The sequence below is a fragment of the Panthera leo genome, chromosome B1 (assembly GCF_018350215.1).
Source record: "Panthera leo isolate Ple1 chromosome B1, P.leo_Ple1_pat1.1, whole genome shotgun sequence".
Taxonomy (NCBI): domain Eukaryota; kingdom Metazoa; phylum Chordata; class Mammalia; order Carnivora; family Felidae; genus Panthera; species Panthera leo.
Window position 1 is genome coordinate 101,268,673 of NC_056682.1, and position 23,131 is coordinate 101,291,803.

General features: G+C 37.6%; 1 protein-coding gene across 4 annotated transcripts in view; it reads right to left on the minus strand.

The window, feature by feature from the left end:
- The window catches only part of BBS12 (Bardet-Biedl syndrome 12), a 68,238-nt gene that overhangs the window by 34,714 nt on the left and 10,393 nt on the right, over positions 1 to 23,131 (minus strand). For 3 of the 4 annotated variants that reach the window (XM_042935563.1, XM_042935565.1, XM_042935564.1), the window contains 2 exons: positions 20,383 to 22,707; positions 8,294 to 8,466 (listed from right to left, as the gene is read on the minus strand). In XM_042935563.1, coding sequence (XP_042791497.1) covers positions 20,556 to 22,697 — 2,142 coding nt within the window. In that variant the 5' untranslated portion in view covers positions 22,698 to 22,707 and the 3' untranslated portion in view covers positions 8,294 to 8,466; positions 20,383 to 20,555. Of the gene's footprint in view, positions 1 to 8,293; positions 8,467 to 15,438; positions 15,456 to 20,382; positions 22,708 to 23,131 lie in introns of those variants that run through there. The other variant, XM_042935566.1, reaches the window with a different exon arrangement.

A 23,131-nucleotide genomic window follows, 5' to 3' on the forward strand; every position in this document is an offset into this window, starting at 1 on the left:
TAGCACAGCTTTTTCAATTTGCTTGGGCTTCAACTGGGCTTCAACTGGGCTTCTGTGTGAGATTTCCTTTGAAAATAGTGCCATACCTATAGATTGATAGATAGGGAACACTGAGCCCATATTCTTTGTTTTACAGGTGATGAAACAGGTATAGAGAAGGTAAGTGACTTGCTCACTGTTGAAAGCAAATAAAAAACCAGGGACTAGAGATCAGCCTTTTTCTCTAATACTACATCTGTGTTAGAGACAATGGTTTTGTTTTTTCTCTTGACAAGAGAAACTGAGGCATTGTGTTAAATGTTAGGACTGAAAATATAAATAAATTGTGGTCTCGGCCCTTAGAAGCCTTTGATTCTATGAGATCAGCTAGGAGAAGTTTTTAAGAGGGATGGAGCCATCAACAATTCTTAATGCAGTCAATGGAACCAAGAGGAACAAAACAACCTAAAAAGATTTTAAAACCGGAAAAGGACTCACACTTTTAGGTGAAATTTGACCTTGGTTTTTTTTTTTTTTTTTTGAAGTTTATTTATTTATTTATTGTGTGAGAGAGAATGTTAGCGTACTCATGCACCAGTGCATGAGCAGGGGAGGGGCAGAGAGAGAGGGAGAGAATCCCAAGCAGGTTCCATGCTTTCAGTGCAGAGCCTGATGCAGGGCTTGATCTCATGACAGTGAGATCATAACCTGAGCCAGAATCAAGTTAGAAGCTTAACTGACTGAGTCACCAAGGTGTCCCTGTGAACTGTTACTATTATCTAATGTATCTAAAAAAGGAAATAGAGTATGAGAGTGTGAAGGGATGTGTTTTTTCTGGGGGTGGCTAGATTTGGAGCATTCAGTAAGTGTGGAGAAAAATATAATACATTAAAAAGCAACAGCAACAAAGAAAGGTGCTTTGTTCTGAGGAAGTTCTTTTTTTTTTAATGTTTCTATATTTTTGAGAGAGACAGACACACACAGAGCACCAGCAGGGGAGGGGCAGAGAGATGGAGACAGAATCTGAAGCAGGCTCCAGGCTCTGAGCTGTCAGTATAGAACCTGATGTGGGGCTCAAACTTGTGAACCATGAGATCATGCCCTGAGCTGCAAAAAGGACAGTTAACTGACTGAGCCACCCATGTGCCCCTGAGGAAGTTCTTTAAGTTGTGCTAATATAACAATGTATTAAATGGTGCTAAAATAGGGGCACCTGGGTGGCTCAGTCAGTTAAGCATCTGACTCTTGGTTTCAGCTCAGGTCATGATCTCACCAGTTGTGAGTTCAAGCCCCACATCAGGCTTCATGCCGACAGAGTGGAGCCTGCTTGGGACTTTCTCTTTCTCTTTCTCTCTCTGTCCCTCCCCCCTCTCACTCTCTGTCTCTCAAAAATAAATAAATAAACTTAAAAAAATTTAAAAAAATAATAAATCGTGCTGAAATAGTTAGCTTGAATGTCTGGTACTAAAATGGAACTAAATAATTTACCAAAAAGTTTTAAAGAAATTAAGAGAAAAAAATGCCAAAATGACTTAGCGTGCCTATGTGTTAAAAATGTTGCATAGAAAAAAAGAGGTAAATAAAACAATAAAGAATGTGGAAGAAAGATGGCTTTATCAGTAATTAACTACATAGATTTCTCTGGGTCTCAGTTTCCTCATCTGTAGACAAGGAGATTAGAAAAAAAGAATCTATAAAATTCTTCCTAGCCACAAAATTATCTATGGCTACAAGGGTTTGACCCCAAATAAGGGAGAATATATATAAAATATATATTTACTTAGTAGCTAAGAAACAAGATGTACCCTTGTTTTTGTAATTTAATTTTCCTTAAGTGAACACAAATAATATCATTAATAAAATAATTGACATAAGATTTGTCAACCAATGAAGAAACAATTGGAAAAATTAAGAACTAGAAAAAAATCACTCATTATTTCTGAATCTGGCTAATATCTTGGGTATTTATATTATAGTGATGTCCTCAGAAAAATCAGAACAATTAAGAACAAAGCAAATTTAAGATGATGTTTGTTTTCTTTGTAAAAACAAAAACAAAAACAAAAAGCAAAAACAAACATTAGATATAAGAATATAAAAGCATAGTCTACAAGTGGCTAATGGAATAAGAAAGAGTTCTGGAGATTCATGAAAAGATTTCAAAGGGAATAGATGGCATGCAAAACAGAGCTTATGAAATCAGGGGCAAGGTTGAATTGACTCAATTCTAAAGACATAATTCTGGAACCAAAGGAGTCGATGTTGAACCATAGTGTTGTAGCCTACAAGCATTGTTGCAAAAGGAAGTAGACATTTTCCAGAACCTCATGATATTATAGTCATTACTGGAAACCAAAAGTCTTAGAAATATGAGCAGAGCTAAAGAAATATAAGAGGTAATAAAGTGATGAAACCCTGGAACATATGAAGAAAGAAAGTGGGAACAACTAAGTTCATAGAGCCTGGAAAAGCAGCAATAAGCAGAGAAGGGAAGGAGAGTCTAGGATTGTCAGCATATTAATGGCAATTAAGAAAAAATTGTCGGTGATAATATAAAAGAAAGGACATTAAACTGATCTTAGAAAAATTCAGTTGGATGACTGGTGGAACAGATTTACAATAAGTTTTGCTGAAACTAAAAAATATATGAATTAGCTAATTCTCTTTGGCAAGTATTCTATTATGGGAATTCAAAGTTTTTCTTTTATTTTGTCTGCTTATTTCCCAGAGTAAAAAGTAAATATAAACTAAAGGTAGACTCAAACACCTAGATCAAGTCTCAAAATATCATCTGGCCAATTACTACAAGGTACTATCCCAAAACAGAACTGATTTTACTGTAAGGTTATTTTCCCTGAGTTCTAAGGACAGAGATTATATAGCTGTCTTTGGAAAACAATTCCAATATCAAACAACCTGTACTGTCAAACATTATCTTCGTCTCATCAGACGTGATTTTGTTGTAGATTAAGGCAGATTACTTAGCCATTCTTTCCTGTATTCTTAAGTGGAGGAGTCTAAATATCTTGTAAACTTTACTTGACAACCCGTTTTTTGGGAGCACAAATCATGAATATACAATTCAAAAATGGTCAAAAAAATGAATTCACCCCTGTAACCATGATTCAGGTCATGAAATAACTCTGCCAGCACTTCCAGAGCCCTCCTTGTTTGCCTTACCAGACACTACCCTTCCCACCTCCCCAAAGATAACCACAAACCTGATTTCAAACACTTTGGTTTAGATATGTCTGTTTTTGAAATTTACAAGCATGGTTAAACCATATGTTCTCTCTTTTTTTAGTAGCTTTTTAAATTGAGATATACCTCACATAACATAAAGTTCACCTCTTTAAAGTGTACACTTTACTATAATCTCTGTTGTGCAACCATTACCACTATCTATATCCAGAATATTTCCATCTCCTACTTTACCCCACAAAACCCTGTACCTAATAGCAGTTGGTCCCAATTAGTATGTTCTCTTTTGCTTTTGGCTTCTTTTTCTTAACATTATGTTTGTGAGATTCATGTGCTATAATCAGTAGCCAATATATATATGTATATATATTTTGAATAGAGCCTAAGGCATAAAGTACAGGTTTTTCTAATTAATTATGATTCCATACACAAAACTAATGGTTTAGACCCTGGTTGCACAGTAGTACCAACCAGGGAGAGTTAAAAAACACTGATGTGTAGGCCCCATTCCAGATAAATAAATTATAATCTGGGGTATGGGAAGGGTAAACCAGGGCTTTAGTAGTTTTAAAAATTCTCCAGATAATTCTATTGTGCATCCAAAACTAAGAACTACCATAAACAACTAATCAGTAAAAGACTTAGCCTGACCAGAAGAAGGCTCTAATTAAAAAGACAGAGTCTCTTAGACCCTCAGGCATACTGAATTAGATTTTTGAGACCGTGAGAGTCTGCATTTTGACAAGTGACACATGTGCTTCTTATAAAGCAGTTTCAGAAATACGGCAGGAAACCAATAATTATTTCTAAAAAAATAAATGACTTCATCAACAGAGGTTTCTATTGCTTTTAAATAAGAAAACACAAATGCTAGTTTAAAACATTTTCAATACATTAAAAAGAAACTATTTTAATGTATGATTTAATTAGAGTGATGAGAGGAAAAATATATTACATCTGCCTCATTTCTTTTAATTTGGTATCAATCCAAAGTGAAAACCTATTGGGAAGTAGCCTTTTCTACCTCCTGCTCTGAGGTTAACACAGGAAACAGGTCTACTTTTTTTAGACATCAATCCAGTTTCAATGTTGTCAACAGACTCTGAAATTCGCAATTTACTTTTTCATTCCTAGTAGACAATATACAAAGAATCTTCTTCACAACACCAGATAAACACATTGGAAAATTTTTTAAATGCAATTGCCAAGAAAAATGGCAAACAAAATAGAAAAGGAAAAAAATTTCAGAAAAGGAAAACATACTCCAAACAGTCTGAAAAATACTTAATTATATAATGTAGTCTAGTAGTAACAACTTTACATGTTGATAAGTAAGAACATTTTATTTGACGCTAGAGTTGGCTTTGGGCCCTTGTAATGTATTTCTATTATCTGGTCCTGCTGGAGATAGTTTAATATATACCCAAGGCAAGGATAGTGCTTTATATAGGGCTCTGTACAGCCTCAGCTCTTAATAATGTGTCATTCTCATTATTGAAGGATATCTTCCCTTATTGAAGTATTCTCTTGATATATTACATAATTTTAAATATGACCTGATAATTTTTCACCTTACCAATTGGTCACTAACAGTAAACTAGGTTCTGTTATTTAGTACATTAATTCAATATATTGGATGGTGGTTACCTGTTTAAACATACTAACATTTCTAAAATAAGTTTTTAATTTTAGGATAATTTAGATGCACACAAAAACTGTAAAAATAGTCCAGAGAATATCTATATCCTCCACATCTAGTTTCAACATTTATTACAGCTAATGAGCCAGTTTTGATACATAATTATTAACTAGAATCCAGAATCCATACTTTGTTCTGATTTCCTTTGTCTTTACCAAATGTCCTTTTCCTGTTCCAAGATGCCATCCAGGATACCATATTATCATGTGGTTGTCATATCACCTTACACTCCTCTAGGCTGTGACTATTCTTCAGACTATACTTCAGCTAAGTAAGTTTTAGAATGTTGCATACTATTAAGCTTTTAAAGATACTTAATTTATTCTTAGATTCAATTAATACATCAGAAAAATTTGACTTAAAGCAATCCTAAAGGAAAAAAAATATCTTTTGGAGATGGTTCTAACTATTAGAATCAATTCAAATAGACTTAAACGATTGGTCCTAGTGTATACAGAGGTATAATACAAGATAGACTAATTATAACTAATAGAATTATTGTCATTTCTAAAACTTGGAACTTAAGTTTACAAATGAATAGGAAATGAAATCATTTACATTCCTCTGGGTTCCAATCTTTGCTATTGTTTTTACATAGCTATAAAGTTCATTTTATCTTGAGTTTTGTTTTTTAGTTTTTCACTATTTACTTGTTTATGTGTTGAAGTAAAATGTATACTTGACATTTTTAAAAGCAGTATAGGGCTCATTCTTTCATATTAAGATATCACACTTGTCTAAATACCCCTTGTTGTTGGATATTTGGTTTGTTTCCATTTTTTATAATACTACTATCATCTTCGTGCAAGAACAATTTAAAGTTGAACCAATTTGCATTTTCTCCAGGATTGTATATAAATGCAAACTTTTCTGCACAATACCAACACTGAGTTCTATGTTTCATATATTCTCTAACTAGTATGAAATGCTGCTATAAAGTTGCTTCTCTATATACTGTATTATCGGAGCAAAGTTGTGCATTTTTCCATGTCTTCTTGTGAAAACCATTCCTTCTTTTTCAAATGGGAATTTAAATGCCAACCTTACAGGTAAAATTAGATGGGGAAAATTTGATTTACTAATATCCTCTTAGGGAGAGCTGTCCTTTTTGGAAAATGGGAGTTTGTAGTCAAGGGCAAATATAAGAAGAGCTCTTTTTGAGACTGGGGATAATTTTATTAAGAAGGAGGAGGGATGGTGGGGGTGCCGGGATGGCTCAGTTGGTTAAGCGTTTGACTTCAGCTCAGATCACGATCTCATGGTTCCTTAGTTCCAGTGCCGCATCAAGCTCTCTGCTGTCAGCACAGAGCCCCTTTGGATTTTTGGTCTCTCTCTCTCTCTGTCCCTACCTCACTCTTCCATGCTCTCTTTCTCTCTCAAAAATAAACATTAAAAAAAAAAAAAAAAAGGATGGGGGACAGTAAAGGAAAAGCAAGAAAGAAGGGTGTAATCAGAAAATAATGAAAGGTCAGCACTCTACATTTTGACATCTGTTCTCTCCGTAACTTACTCAGATCTTAAATACTTTTAAAAACTCATGAAGTGCACAATATGAATAGGTAGATCAGTTGTAGACATTAAGATTGAAGAAGTAAAGGATGAGAAGAAGAAAGAAAAAATAGCTTACCAATAAAATACAGAAGACAGAGAGAAGCAAAACTGTGTGTGTGGGGTGCACAATAAAATTCCCAGAAGTTGTTTTTATTTTTTAAGTAATATACACTTTCCCAACGTGGGGCTTGAACTCACAACCCTGAGATTAAGAATTGCACATTCCACTGACTGAGCCAGTCAGGTGCTCCACTCAAAGTGTTTGTTTGTTTGTTTGTTTGTTTGATGTTTATTTATTTATTTTGAGAGAGAGAGAGAAAGAGAGAGAGAGAGAGGCTGAGAGAGAGGGAGAGAGAGAATCCCAAGTAGGCTCTGCATTGACAGCACAGAGCCTGACGCAGGGCTCAAACTCATGAAAGGTGAGATCACGAGATCATCACCTGAGCCAAAACCAAGAGTCAGATGCTTATCCAACTGAGCCACCCAGGCACCCTGAAAGTGTTTTTGATATCAGAGCAACTGGGTTTAAGATTTGGGTCAGATTTAGCCTGAGTTTAGGTACCCTGACAGCTGCCTGGATTATACATATTTATACTATTTAAAATAGTAAGCCTTTGGGGCACCTGGGTGGCTCAGTTAGTTAAGCATCCAACTTCCACTCAGGTCATGATCTCACAGTTTGTGAGTTTGAGCCCTACATCAGGCTTGCTGCTGTCAGCGCAAAGCCCACTTTGGATCCTCTGTCCCCCTCTCTCTGCCCCTTCCCTGCTGGTTCTCTCTCTCTATCTCAAAATAAATAAATAAACTTAAAAAATTAAAACAATAAGCCTTTAATAGTGTGTCACATTTAGTTCTTCCTGTCATTTCAAAATGTTTTTATTCTTGTAGTATGAAAAAAAAATATCTTGTGTTTAATGGCTTCCTCTTATTTATTTATTTATTTATTTATTTATTTATTTAGAGTGCAGGGGAAGGACAGAGGGATAGAGAAAATTTTAAGCAGGCTCCGTGCTCAGCAAGAGCCTGATGTGGGACTCAATCCCATGACTGTGGGATCATGCCCTGAGCTGAAATCAAGAGTCGGACGCTTAACTGACTGAGCCACCCAGGTGCCCCCTTCCTCTTTTTTTAAATATCTGCTAATTTATCTTCCACCCACAAAAGGGATACATATATTATTCTGTTTCCTTTGAGTTTTATATTTTATATTCTGGTTTCTTGCAGATTTATAACTTATATGCTTCTTTTGAACTCATTGTAATTTATGGATATGGCTATGGTGACAACAATCTAAGTTAATTTTTTTTCAGATCATTGAAACAAGTAATTTAAGTCTCTATTGTATTACTTCTGGTTTGTAATAAAATAAGTGATTATAAAGGTTTGAATCCATAATTGGCCAGTGTTTGAAATCCCCATGTTATAAACATCATGCACTAGAGTTTTTGTAATCAACTTTAAGCCTGATCTAATCATTATAATCTTTTAAGAATTTTTTCAGAGACTTTTGAAAGAACAATTTGACATTTTTGCCCCCTTTCCAATGAGTTTTACTATCACTCAGAATATGTCAGGGATTTAAGTTGGTAACAAGAATCATAAAATTTAGAGTTGGAAAGTATAATAGGGATGACCTCATGCAACTTTGTGATTTAAAGGTGAGAAAACAGAGGCCAAGAGAATTTCAATTACCTTCCCAAAGTCACAGCTAATTATAAGCTGACCTGGGACTTTGACTCATGTCTCAGACCATCTCAAAATATACAATAAGAAAAAAAGGAACTGCTTTTAACTTTCACTATCCTTTTACTTTAAATCTCCTTACCTTTATATTTATGCTAATTCACATGAAAATAATCTCACCTTCCCTTTTGAGGACTTTAAACCAGTAGGTCAAAACTTCAAAAGAGGATAAGAGTGGAAGTTTGCCCCCTGCAGGTCAAAAGAAGAAATCTTTTAGGTTTTTTCCAGGGTAAAGCTCTGATGACTCTTACAAAGCAAAAAGTGTGTTTTAAAGCACTTCCTTGGGAGAGTACCTGTCAAGATAGCATAGGAAAACTTTTATCATTAAGATGCTGCCTTCGTTCTCATCTCTGTTACTGTGACAAGTTTCTACAGTATTCCTCTTCCAATAGTATGTGGTGCTATCATAGAACACTGAACAGTATGAACCCATAATTTAGAAGGCTATGAAAATGCTTCCTAGCAACTGAGAACATATCTCTTTTTCTGTTGGAATTTCCTACTCACTGCTAAGAAATATCTGAGTGTGCAACAATATCCTATAATGATTTTGGGACAACTGGATAACCATCTAGAAAAAGTTCTTTTAGAGTCTTGTATCTTCTACTAAACTAAGTCCCTGATGGATTAATATTTAAATGTGAAAGATGAACAAAACCATAACATTACTAGAAGTCTGTACAGGTGATTGTAACATAACTTTGGAGTAGGGAAGAGCTTTGTAAACATAACATCAAAGGAAAATGATTAAAGGAAAATACAGTCATTTTACAAACATTAAAAATATTTTTAAAAACAAGGCACCTGAGTGGCTCAGTTGGTTGAGCGTCCAACTCTTGATTTCGGCTCAGGTCATGATCCCATGGTTTGTGGGATCATGCCCGGGTCAGACTCTGCACTGACAGTGCAGAGTCTGCTTGGGATTCTCTCTCCCTCTCTCTCTGTCCCTTCCCATGTTTACGCATGCTCTCTCTCAAAATAAATAAACATTTAAACATATGTAAAGAAAATCACTGTTCTTAAAGATTAAGATTGAGATTACATTGTCCCACAAATTAGTCAAACAAAATTTTAATAATAATATCCACTGTCAATAATGGCTGTGGAAATGACACTTTAATTTGCAGAGCCTTTTGAAAGAACAATTTGGCAAAATTATGTAACAAATGCTAAAATGTCCACCTGTTGACCCAATATCTATCTCTAAGAATTGATCCAAAGGATATAATCATGAATAAGAGGTAAGATTCAGTACAAATACATTTTTTATAGCCTTGCTTATCATGTACCCAAACTAAATTGACTGATAGGATATGGGTTAAAGAAATTATACTGGGTTATTGTGCTGGGATAACATGATGCCGCTGCAGTTCTTTTACTGAACTCTATTTAATGGTATTGGGGGAAATTCTTTTTTTTAAATATTTTTTTTAATGTTTATTTATTTTTGAGGGAGAGACAGAGACAGAGCATGAGCAGGGGAGAGGCAGAGGGAGAGGGAGACACAGAATCTGAAACAGGCTCCAGGCTCTGAACTGTCAGCACACAGCCCGGCGTGGGACTTGAACTCATGAACTGTGAGATCATGACCTGAACCCAAGTCAGGCGCTTAGCCAACTGAGCCACCCAGGTGCCCCTTGGGGTGGGGGGAGTTCTTAATATATTACTTTACTTGACAGAAGTAGGTTATATGGCAGTGTATTTAGTCTGAGCCCACTATTGATTAGAAAAAACATATATATACATCCATGTACACATAAGGGGTCTTAGAAAACTGTACACCAAATATTAATAATGGTTACTTTTGTGTGTGGGGGAAAAGAGATTAAGAGTTTACTCTAAAGATGTTCTTGAAGAATAATGGAAATAATTAAAAGGTAAATGTGTTTAAAAAACAAAACAAAAGAACCTTCCAGGATGGAAATGTGAATGCAGAAAAGGAGATCCATAGTTAGAGATAAAAAGAATGGGGTCTGGCTATGAGAAGAGAAATAAAAGTACTTAGGAAGAACAGAGGTGCCAGAACATGCAGTAAAATTTGTCAAGGACACACTCAGGTGTGAAGTAATTGCTGGTACAACATGATCTAAGAGCCTGGAAGTGAGGCCACAAAACAGCCCAGGCAAATCAGCATGCTTGCTGCTTGCACAGTATGGTCTCTGTTATCCCAGGAGTCAATCTAAAATACTTTAAAAGTTCTCTAGTTTTAGTTTTTAAAAAATATTCTCTAGTTTAAATACAGTCTAAGCTGTCTAAAAAGCTCCATAAAAATATATTGCTGAAAGGTCACAGGGTGAAAACTCATTTAAAAGTAACAAAGAAACTAGGGTTTTTAGAACAGCTCATTAAAACAGTATTTCAAAATGTTTGAAGGTATATCACAATATTTTACATATAGAAGATAGAGCTAACCACAATATATTTATTTTCACCTCTTATTTTTTAATTATTTGTTAAAAACATGTGTTTAGTTGGGGCACCTGGGTGGCTCAGTTGGCTAAGCATCTGACTTTGGCTCAGGTCATGATCTCACAGTTCGTGGGTTTGAGCCCCGTGTCGGGCTCTGTGCTGACAGCTCGGAGCCTGGAGCCTGCTTCAGATTTTGTATCTCCCTCTCTCTCCACCCCTCCCCTGCTCATGCTCTGTCTCTCGCTCTCTCTCTCTCTCTCAAAAATAAATATTAAAAGAGAAAAACTGAAGAACTTATTTACTATCTATCTATCATCTCTCTCTCTCTCTCTCTCTCTCTCTCTCTCTCCCCCCCCCCCCCCCCCCTCCAAGGCCGGGCTCAAACTCACAACCATGGACCATGTGCTCGAGTCCCATGTTCCAATGACTGAGACATCTAGACACCTCTGATTTTGACCCTATAATGAATAATTTGCTCCCATTTTACCTTTACTCTATCAAAATAGACTGATATTCGGCCATATGTAGAATTTGTATATTTGTGTTTGTTATTTGTATACCCATTAGCTTCTGGAGAAGCGATATTCAAACTTTGATCAGATGCCCCAGTATATGCATATTTATTTCTCTCTATATATACGTCCTACCAAACTAATATACATAAATTATATAACAGAAAGAAAAAAGTTAAAATTACAAAAATAAAATAAGCAGGAGAAATTCTAATATATTCGTCTTGCAGCATATTGTACCTTCCTGTCTGTGCAGTTTTTCTTCTTCAGAGACCACTGGCTGCCATTAGGGTCTCTCAAGACCTGCTACCAGGATCCACCTCTAAATAGTTTGTACCTTGGGCAAAACACTTAGCTTCTGTGTCTCAGTTTATTTGTATTGTTATTTATCATTTCTATTATTATCTTCATTTTAGTTTATTTGTAAAGTGAAGATAATAATAGAGCCTGCCTCACAGAAGTTCCATGAAGATCAAGTGAGCCAGTGCCTACAAAGTGCTTCCCATCATGCCTATGCTTGGCATGAAGAAGTGGTCTTTAATGGTAGATAAGATCTGTGATCAATATTCTGCAAGGCACGATCCTTCTTTAGATGATTGCTGAATTAAAGTTGATTACTGGTATTTTAGGAATTCAAGTTGTTTCATATAAAATAATACATGGCAATTTATTCTTTTTTTATTCTTCCTTATCTCTCTGCTCTTTTCTGACATTATCTCCTCAGCCTGAAGCTAAGTGCATGAGTTTTCATATTTTTGCAAAGTTGCAAACTGTGCATTTCCCCTGAACATGTGGATTCAGTTGCCCCAAGGAAGGATAGCAATTACTTTGTATTAAAAATACCATCTCTTCATAGTCTATTTACATTATAGTAGCAATGATCAATTCTGGCTGCACATTATAATCATATGGGAAGGTTTAAAAACCCACATATCTAGGCCCCAATTCCAGAGCTTCTGATTCAATTTGTCTAAAGGCTCCCCAGGTGATACTACAGTGTAGTCAGGGATTGAGGAACACTGAGCAAGGAAAAAAAATCATCATTTTATGTCAATGATTCTCAGTCTTTCTATATACTCCAGTCACCTGGGGAGCTCTTAAAAATACCAATGCCCGGAGCCCTGACCTCTGACTAATTAAATAAATATCTATGGATGTGGTCAGGACATTAACAGTCATAAAAGGTCCCCAGTTGATTCTTATTTGAAGCCAACGCTGAGAACTATTGCTCTATGTAAACAAAATACTAAAGTAAAGTAGGTGGCAATCACAATAAGAACTTGACATCATGACTTGTAACAGATGACACATGCATACTCCAAGGTAGGCTGATCCAAGGGTGTTGTGGTCTACAATCACCTGTTGCTCACTCCTGAGTCATCCTAGCTTGCACTTGACTTTGCTTCCTGAGGCCAGCAAACCCATGTGGGAGAGAGTAGTCCTGCTCTCTTAGAAGTGGCCTACCAGGGTCAGTAACTATTTAAAAGGGTAAAGCACTACACCAAACCTACTATTATTAATTTTTATCATTATTAACCTTAACTGCCTGGGTTCTTCTCTCCTCCAGTCATCTTGAGAAGTGAAATACTTCTTGCCTAGTACTCTCCTTTCCTATTGCTCTTATCTCCAAAGTAGGCACGCTGACCCTTTGTGGTCTGGGCGTTATATCTAATCACCATAAGGAGAGTCAGGGAGGAAGGGGCACAAAGGAGAATCATTAAAATTTTAAGGCCAGGAAAGAAACAGAAATCTCACAAAATTGCTTTATAACAATGATCCAAATGCTTATTTCCCTAGATATCTGCATGCAGTTGAGTTAGATTATCATAATACATATTTAATTTAAACCTTAAAGTCACTTTAAGAATACATTTTACAGATAAACAGATTTAAAAGAGGTTAAGTGACCTGCCCAAGGTCACATAGGGGGCAAAGTCAGATTATGAAAAAGATCTTCTAGTTTTAAGTCTAATGCTTATTTCACTACACTACAAGTGCATCCTGGAAGCTGATAGGTACTTCCCCTTTAGCATTCTTTTATCATGAAAGGGAGAGCCTTTAGCTGGTCCTTGGGGACTGATCTGTTGCTTCCAGAACAGATATGGTTAAGTTCTGGGGGTTTAGCGAATATCACAAAGTGGGTGATTGTGGTTATTAGATGTCACTATTGGAGAGATGTCTCCCAAATCAGCAAGTTAACATTCAAAGGTGCCATAGGATGCTGCCACCAGAAAGCTGGTCTGAAATGGAATTGAGTAAAAAGAAGGTAGTGTTTACTTAATTAACCTAACACCTGAATAGAGTATGACAACAGAAGTGAGCAACCTTCTTGGATCATGGTGGGTGTCCAGCATTGTCCTGATGAGAGGGTGTCTGGCTAGTGCTGCATCAGAGGAGTCCCTTGGTTTCAATTCCAGCCTCAGTAAACAATGTTCCTAGCTTCCCAGAGACTTTTATTTTTTTTTCTTCAACGTTTTTTTTTTATTTATTTTTGGGACAGAGAGAGACAGAGCATGAACGGGGGAGGGGCAGAGAGAGAGGGAGACACAGAATCGGAAACAAGCTCCAGGCTCCGAGCCATCAGCCCAGAGCCTGACGCGGGGCTCGAACTCACGGGCCGCGAGATCGTGACCTGGCTGAAGTCGGACGCTTAACCGACTGCGCCACCCAGGCGCCCCAACCCCAGAGACTTTTAGACACAGGAGGAAACAATTCTTGGTTCAGTTTATATGAGTATTCTGTTTTTTCTAATAGTCATGTTACAAATATAAATGCAAAATCAGCATCTTGGTTTCCACAACAATTCTCTGAATTTGGTTAGCACAAGAGTTAATTCCTCTGATGATGATCTCCTCCTGTTATCCTGAGGAAAGTTTGTGGGCCTGGAAGGCTATGCTCATGGAAACCCTGTCATTTGGTGACTGCAAGGCATCGCCTCTCTGAGAGACCGTGAACTGCTTTCCCCCTCACTAAATAAAGCTATTTATTGTCAAACAATGGCATGAACTAGTGAGCCAGAGGACTACCCCAAAACTTACATGACTCATTAATGGTTTTGAAAAGTTCCAGAGAATGACTTTAATGTTATACTGGTCTGTGCTTTGCATAGGAAAGTCATCCTTTGTAAAGTTTGGCCATTTAGGTCAGCATCTTTAAAAAAAAAATGATACGATGCAGATTTCTGTTATGAAAATTTAGAAGGGTTTGTGAAAGAGATTCCTCTCCTGGGTTACTTCCTTTACCATGCTTTCTGTGGACTCTATGTGCTGTTGTGTTACGTGTAGTTTCATCCAATTCTTTTCTGAATTGTGTCAGCTGTCATTCTATAATCTGTTCTGACATCTTCATTTTTAATGTGTGTTTTTTTCAAAAGCTCCAATCTAAATGATTTAACTTGTTTAAAAACATTAATTTTCATCTGCTTTATAGCTAGAGTATTTTTCTGGTAAGTTCTCATGGTCTGTTCAAATTATTTAATCTATTTAAATCTTTTTTCTTATACTAAGGTCATTTGAGGTTAAATAGCTAAGGTCATTTGAGGCTAAATGTCTTTTTTCCCTCATGTCCAAATTACGTGGACTTTTGTGGATCCAAACATAGGAGAGATTTCTTATGGAGATGGGGATGGACCACGGTCAATTTCTCAGCTTCATGGCCCATGGTCTCTCTCCTGTTATAATGAAGGACCAAAAATATAGCCTTTTTGTGTAACCCTTCTCTATTTGTCAAAGCGAAGTCTAGTTGGAAAGATTTTCCACCTTTAGCTCTGTGTTTCCTAGAAGTCTACAGACCTTCCACAGAGGAAGATCTTTTCCTCTTGAGTCTGCTGGCCACCCAGCCTAATACAAAATGACACTGCTTTACCATTCCCAATGTAAGTTTTCCCTCTCCTTTATTCCAAATGTTTTTGTCCTGCTCTATACTTCTTTCCAACATTTTCCCCTCTTAGACCATGGCTCAGTCCTCCTGGAAAGAAGCATGTGCTGAATAGTTCTGATAACCTTCAGAGCTTAGAGCACTACAGCACTAATCAATTCTCTTGCATCCACACAAACACATAGAAGTAGGGTTGTTTTTGGTTTTTGTTGTTGCTTTGCACTCATCCAGAATGTGATGCCCATTCTCAAATCTGTTCATCCATACTTCCTTTCCGGTAGAGTCCTTTCAACAGTTTTAGGGAATATAGCTCACAATGACTTGTCAGTAACCCCTTCATTCTTGCTGCTTCCCACTTCCATTCTGCTGATCCTGCATCCATTCAGCGTTGAGGTAGGCAGGTACACCTGCCCATATTCTGGTATTTGTAGGGATTCCTTTGCTAGAATTTCTTGAAGATTGTTTTTTGAAGAGCTAATGAACCCCTGGTCCAGAAAGAGTTATTTATCATTAGGAAGACTGGCTATAATGTGATGTAAGATAACTGCAAACCTCTTTGTAGTCTATAATTTTAAAGAAGCAGATTGGTCTCAAAGATGTCAACACTTCTTTGGTCTCTTGAAAAATGTCTACCTGCTTATGCACAGGGTTTCTTAGAAAACTCACTTATTTAAATGAATCAAGTTTATGTGTGGGATGGGACTCAGTCTGCAAGGACAGAACAGTTCCTTGAGTAATTACAACTTAAAAGCACTCCTTAAAAAAATTGGAAAAATAGCAGATAAACCACACAACAGTAAAAAGTTTTTTATAATCTGGAAACAAGATGAACTTACAAAATCTATATTAAAATGAGACTTCTAGGGGCGCCTGGGGGGTTCAGTCGGCTGAGCGTCCGACTTTGGCTCAGGTCATGATCTCGTGGTTTGTGAGTTCCAGCCCCGCAAAGGGTTATGTGCTGACAGCTCAGAGCCTGGAGCCTGCTTCGGATTCTGTCTCCCTCTCTCTCTGCCCCTCCGCTTCTCACGGTCTGTCTCTCCCTTTCTCTCAAAAATAAACGTAAAAAAATAAAAATAAATAAAATGAGACTTCTACTTTCAAACGAAAGTATTTATAACAAAATTTTACTAAATATTTAATCGTACTAATAAATACAAATACCAACTTCACAAAAAATCTATTATATAAAGTGAGCTAAGAATCTGTATTAATATTAGTGGCGCTCATAATTTTCATAATACTTTAACAAAAACTAAGTGTTGGGCACCTGGGTGGCTCAGTTGGTTGGGCGTCCGACTTCGGCTCAGGTCATGATCTCACAGTCTGTGAGTTCGAGCCCCACATTGGGCTCTGTGTTGACACCTCAGAGCCTGGAAACTACTTTGGATTGTGTCTCCCTCTCTCTCTGCCCCTCCCCTGCTCATGGTTTGTCTCTCTCTGCCTCAAAAATAAATTTAAAAAAAACTTAAAAAAATTAAAAAAAAAAACACAAACAAAACCCCACTAAGTGTTAATGGTATACAGGAGAGTAAAAGTATCGATACCTACACAAGTAAAATAACACACTTTATTTTAAAAAACAGTTCAACACTTAATGTTATTTTAACTTTGAAGACAGTATATATAACTAGAATGATGATCTGTGCAAAGTTTTCATGTGATCACATTTAAGACAACTATTAAACCAAAAATTATATTCTTTTACCTAAGTAGAGGTAACCAAATTATATTTTCTAATATATTTAAATTATCGCTATAAACTAGACATTCTCTTTTCTTGTTTTGTTATTGTTACTTTACAGAAAAAGCTTCCTATCACAGTTAATACTTAGAAATACATTTTGGAGCAGATAAAATCTTAGTGTAAATTCCTGTTCTACTACCTACTAGCTGTAAGATTTTGGGCAAGTTTCTTAACATTATTAAGCTCATTTCCTCCTCTTATACAATGGAGAAAATGTTTCAAAGATCGAGGTAATATGTGTTATGGCTGAATTGTGTCCCACTCAATTCATTTGTTGAAGTCCTAGTCCCCAGTACTTCAGAATGTGACTGTATTGGAGGCAGGCTTTTTAAAGAGGTAATTAAATTAAGATGAGGTCATTAGGGAGGGCCCTCATCCATTATTAGTGTCCTTACAAGAAGAGGAAATTAGGATACAGATACAGAGGGAAGACATGAAGACACAGGGAGAAGACATCCATCTACAAGTGAAGGAGAGAGGCCTCGGAGGAAACCAACTCTGCCAACACCTTGATCTCAGACTTCTAGTCCCCTGATTTGGGAGATAATAAATTTCTGTTAAGCCTCCTAATGTGTGCTATTTTGTTATGCCAACCCTAGCAAATTAATATGTAAAGAATTTAGAATAGTGCCTGGAACATGGTAGGTAATTAATAATTTAATTACTATATTATTTCCCCAGAGCTCTTCTAATATTCAACTCCACACATAATTTGGTTCTTACAATGTTCGATTTATGACTAAGTAGCAATAGAGCTCTGTGATGGGCTCTCAGCATCCCTGCACTTTCTTGCTGAGTTTGAGCTCTCTTGGTTTTGTTTTTTGTTTTGTTTGTTGAGCTCTCTTTTTCCAGGTCATTTCTCAGGGATGTGTTTCCAGTGAGTCACCTTCAATGATGACATATCTCACTCCAGACAAAGAACAGGCTTACTTCTGCTTACTGTAAAAGTTGTGAATTGCCTAAGTTAGGTGTTCCTCTCCTATAACACAACACATTGTATATGCAGGAATTCATCATAGGCTTTTATGGTACCCCTGTGGGACTTGGAAAGACAGAGGATCAACATGAAGCTCTGCCTACTATACAACCATTTGTTTCCAACCCAGAAGTCTCATGTCTCCTGCCAGTATCCCATGGAATTTTAGTTGTTAGCTTGTAAACAGGGCAAAATCTCAGACCCTGCCAGTTCTTGACAGTTTTGGCTGAGAAAGCCATAGTTTCCTGGAAAAGATGAGGGACCCAATGGGCTGGGTTGAGAGAGATAAGTCTTCCTGAGATCCAACAGTAAATGTTTTCACCTAAGTAGTTGGAAAGGGGAAGGGGAATATAAGTTCCCACTGTCACACTGTACCCCCACTCTTAAATTATGTTTGGAGGATAAGCAATGTGAAGTAAGATTAAAACAAACCAGTCAAATCATGTATTGGTTGTTGTTCCCTCGCCTCAGGGTGGGAAAAGAAACAATATTAATATAACAAGGCAGCATCCCCCACGGCTCTAGCCAAGAAGAAATTTGGCTGTGGCTGCTAAGTCAAGGGGTCCTCAAAGCGGAAACAAATGCTGCCAGCAATGAGTAACTAAAACTTTGAGCAGATCAAAATTGTAGGTTTGTTGAGCACAAGTTGGGCAGCTGATCAAAACCAAAATTAAATGCAAAGCATTGCTTACTGGCACAGAACCATTCTCTCCCTCTGCACTTCTTGGTAACTCCTTCACCCTGACCTTAGCTGCTTTAAGGAAAAAGCCAAGTGTGGTGGGGAAACTTGGGGGAAGAAAGTGGCTCTGTTAGATACAGGTGCCCAAGTTCCCATTCTAGGGGAAATTGGTATTAGGCATAGGGTGGTCAAAGGTACCAAGGGCTGTAGGACACTGAGGAGGTACAGTGTTATATGGAGGGCAAAAAGAAAGATCCCCAGTTTGGGTGTTCCCCAGATACTGGGAAGTGCCCAGGAAAGAAGTTGACATCAACACTGAAGACAAGGGCCAAGAAAGAAAAAAAGAGCCTCCTTGAATGCAGGGAGATAACAATCTCTTGGCAACTGTTAAAGACCCTAATGTGCCAGTGTTAAACTTCTTTGTCCATGTTCCCATAGGGGGAAAAAGTGACTAAAGTCAAAACTAAGATTAGAATAAATTTGTATGAAAATACATAACATGGTTATATTATAAATGGTCACAAAGTGCCAGAGGACATTTTCCCATTCAGGGTATTACTGCATGTAGAGAAATGAGACAAACTTCCTGCCATCTACTACCACGCCCTAACCTACCCTAATCCTTTGGCAGGTTGGGATTTAGTGTGAGTGCCTCAATGTTCTGATGTCCCAAATGTTCACTAGATAGATGATGGTTCTGGTGGTTAAGTTAGAAGCCTGTGTCAATGATCAGTAGCTCTGACTGTGGCTATTATCTTCTTCTACCAGTAAAAGTGGCTGATAAACCTGAACAAAATTCAGAACTTTGTTTGCCAAGTAGTTTCTCAAGATTATTTAGACAGAGTAATAGCACTTAATTCCTCTGAGAGCCAAACAGACAAAAGTTGTCTCCTTAATAAGACTCTTATTCAGTATTGGAGGCAGTTCATAATGCTATCAATGGCAGCTTCTAGATGTGAAAATGTACAAACACAGGAACCAGGACAACCTAGTTTCAATCTGACTGATTTTATACTTCTATTAATGTTTGAGTAGCCTTGGATTTCGCCATGTATAGCAATAAGGCTGCAACCACTGACACTACCTATGTGACTTAATCAAATCACATAATGGTTATTCAAATTAGGTTTCACAACAAATCTTTAAGTACAGTGACCTCGCCCTGTTGGGATGTGCTTGTATGTGGGGAAAATGGGCCACAGTAGGTCTCTCCATTAGGGATTGGGGATGTGTTTTGGCCATCTATTACCTCCTGTAATTTTGTCAGTGACATTGAAGATTAACAACTCAGTCAAAGCTTCCTGGCATGGGTCGTAATGTATGACACACTGGTCTTACAGTACATTCATGCTAATAAAAAGACACCCCTCCCTTGGAATTTAAAATTGACTAAATTCAAGACCCTAGGGGGCGTCACTGAGATCAATACTACAGACCAGTTTCATCCTGCTGCTCAGAGTCTGACGGTAGCCTTAATTGACTGCTATATGAAACTAATTAAATAGATTTGGTATTGACTAAACAACCTGTCAGATTAATTGGACTAGCCAAGAGAGTGGCATTCTTACATGAAAATTCAAGTTTGGCCAAGAGCACATCAGGTTAAGGAGTGAGTATTTGGAAGAGGCCATCCATTATGGGCTCTGAGTGACACTGCATATTTCTGGGTATGCCATGAATACAAGGACCTGACCTTTACCCAGTCCATGTCTCTGGCTTGTATTTACACTGAATAACCTTGAGGCATGAGGTAACAACTCCCCCTGGACAAAGAACAGGATTGTTTCTGTTGACTATAAAAGCAGTGGAAGTCCCAAGCTCAGTGTTCCTTTTCTATAACACAACCCACTGTGTGTGGGTTCCATCACTGTGTGTGTGCTGGCTTCCATCACTGATACAAACCAACAGGAAGCCCTGGCTACCACTTTTGCTTGTGAATAACAAAAGTGCTTTGTCTCTGGCCCAGGTGTCTCATGTATCCTGTAGCATCCCATGAAATAGTAACAGGCTCACCTGTTAGCCTGTAAGTTTGGTGAAATCTCAGACCCTGCAGTTGTTGACAGACATCAGTAATTTTCTTCTTGGTAACAGCTGGCATTTTAGGCACTATGACTTGGCTACTAGGAAATTTATTATTAGCAAGATACATTATAAAAGATTATTTTCCAAAGACTTAGCCAATAACACTACAAAAATAAAAAGCCCTCTGTTTCCTGTGAATTTATCTGTGTGTGTCCAAGTCCAGTAATAATTTCACTGTCTGTCTGAAGTACCAAAAGCACTAAATCCAAAGCTCGGCGCCACGCCTCAGTCTTTGGTGTAACAATGTCATAAACGCTTGGAATCTGTTCCAGTTTATTTGAAATGCCTGAATTAAAAATTCCACTATTTAGTTTACTGTATTCATTCAAGATGTAAGATGAAGGAGAGCCAGAGTCTGTGGCACTTTGTAGATGTTGTTGAATGACTGTGCTGGCTCCCAATTCTGATGAGCAATTGGCAGTGTTATACATGAGAGCTGAAAGGTATTTGTGCCATCCATTTGCCAGGCATTTCAGCACAGTTGATCTGTATAGTGCCAGAGATGAGGCCAGCCAAGAGGAAGTATTATGAAGCCATCCTGAACAGACGTGGTTTCTTTTACTCAGTGATTGCTCTGCAAGCATTTGAAGATGGCTAAGACACAAAAATTCAACTGCGCCACCTCCAAGAAAGACCTTTTGCTCTCTTAGAGCATAATACAGACGATAGGCACAAGTCCAGAACCTGTCTTCTTTGGCTTGCATCTGTGCAGGGAGTGGGCTAGTGAGCACTACTGTAACCAAATTAATTCCTTCTGTTTTTATCATGATTGTCAGTATGTTGATCCTATCTATGACATCTGAGGGAATACTTCTCCAGAAGGTCACACAGACCCCACTGCCCACACAATTTTCATTCACTTGTGTAATGTAGGCCACCTGTACTGCTCCTGAAGCTTCCGCGAAAGCCTGCATCACACTGCTGTTCACTGAGCCAATTACCAACCGCTGACTGTGCATGCACTTTTCAATTAAGTCTTCAGACACATTTCCTTGTACCAGGACGAGGTTCACATTGAACTTGATTAATACCTGTAATACATAATCTGCCCATTGTTCTTCTGAGCTGTCTTGTTGAACCTTCATGCTTTCTAATAGCGTGTTAATATTTGCAGCCTTATTAAATCCCAGGTGGCGATAATTCTCTGTGAGGTCACCCTCAATGAGAATAATCTGGACAGGCTGATTCTGCAATTCCTTGATCAGAGTAGTATTAGATATTGATACAACAGTGATATATCCTGGGCAGACACAAGAAAAAGTTTCAGGTACACCGGGTAAACAGCAAGTGAAGATTCTTGAAATGTCGAACATAAATGGTATTGTACAGTTGCCTTGTTGCGTACTTGCATTCTGAAATTGTAGTCGAACTGCTTCATCTACTAATTTCATGCTGTTGTGATCTCCATGACTCAAACCCATCTCCAACTCTACCAAATCATTACATCTGTAAGTACGGGGAGTAGCTGCACCATGTTGTTCTAGAAATCCCTCTGGTTTGTTTATCCACCGATTACTATCTGTCCTATTAAAATGCCTACTGTGGATTAGTATTGACTTTCCACAGCGGCTGTCGGCGAGCAGACTCTTTTTCAGAGTTTGAGGATTCTGTAATGTGTTTTTATTTGCTTCATCTTCAGCCTGAGGTCTAAAGAGTTTAGGTGATCTAACAGGTATCCCAGAAAGTTTGTAAATGGTCAATGATGGAGAGGCAACATCCTTGAGATCATGCGCCTTCTGTAAACCAGTATCTGAAGGGATCTGTAGAAAAGGACACAAACTGACACTACATGTTTCAAGTCCAGAAAATGTCTTTGTGCTGTCTATATGGTCAAATACATTGTGGATAGGTACTTGAAGGGAAACTACCTCTTCAATGCAAGAGTTCAAGCCTTCTGACATTACAGACACTATTAATGAAATGGGGACACCCAAATGAAGACATTCTTCAGCGGCACTGCTCCATGCACCGACAAGAAACAAAAGGGTACTGGTTCCAGTTTTATATGTGTTATTTTGTGTTTGAACTGCTTCATTGAGAAGTTGTCCCACTGCACTCGTTAAATCCAAACTTTCAAGAAGTCTTACTACTGAACTGATTAATATACTTTCATGACGCTCTTCATCAATAATAAATTTAGATGATTTTACTGGGCCTAGGAAGGTTCTTCCTGTTCCTGAAAATGATGAAAGCTGCTGAAGTCCCACATGCCTTCTTTTATTTATGACCCTGCAAGCCATCACCATGAATCCTCATCTGCAAATAAAATAAAAACTTGGAACTTTATTCAGTGTACTTCATGGTTATAATTGCTCATAAAAGAAAAATCCGATATAAGCCCTGCCTTTGAGGAGTTTCTGATATACATAGTTTCCATTAAATACGGTCAGTGCAATGTTACTGTATTATAATGATATTGCGATAAAGGTATGGGCATGTGGGTAAGAAACACTTCATTCAATCATGCAGGTAATAATCCTGGTAGTGTTTCCAGAAGAAGCAATGCCTGAAATGAGTCTTGAAGAACAATCCAAAAGAGCAAATTGAAGGAGGTGGTAGTAAATGCACATATATGTGAAAAAACAGTGTATTTGGGTGATACAAGTAGTTTAGTTTCACAGGAATATAAAGAAAGTAGTGAGAAATGGGAGATGAAGCTCTAGAAGAGAAACAGGTTGGA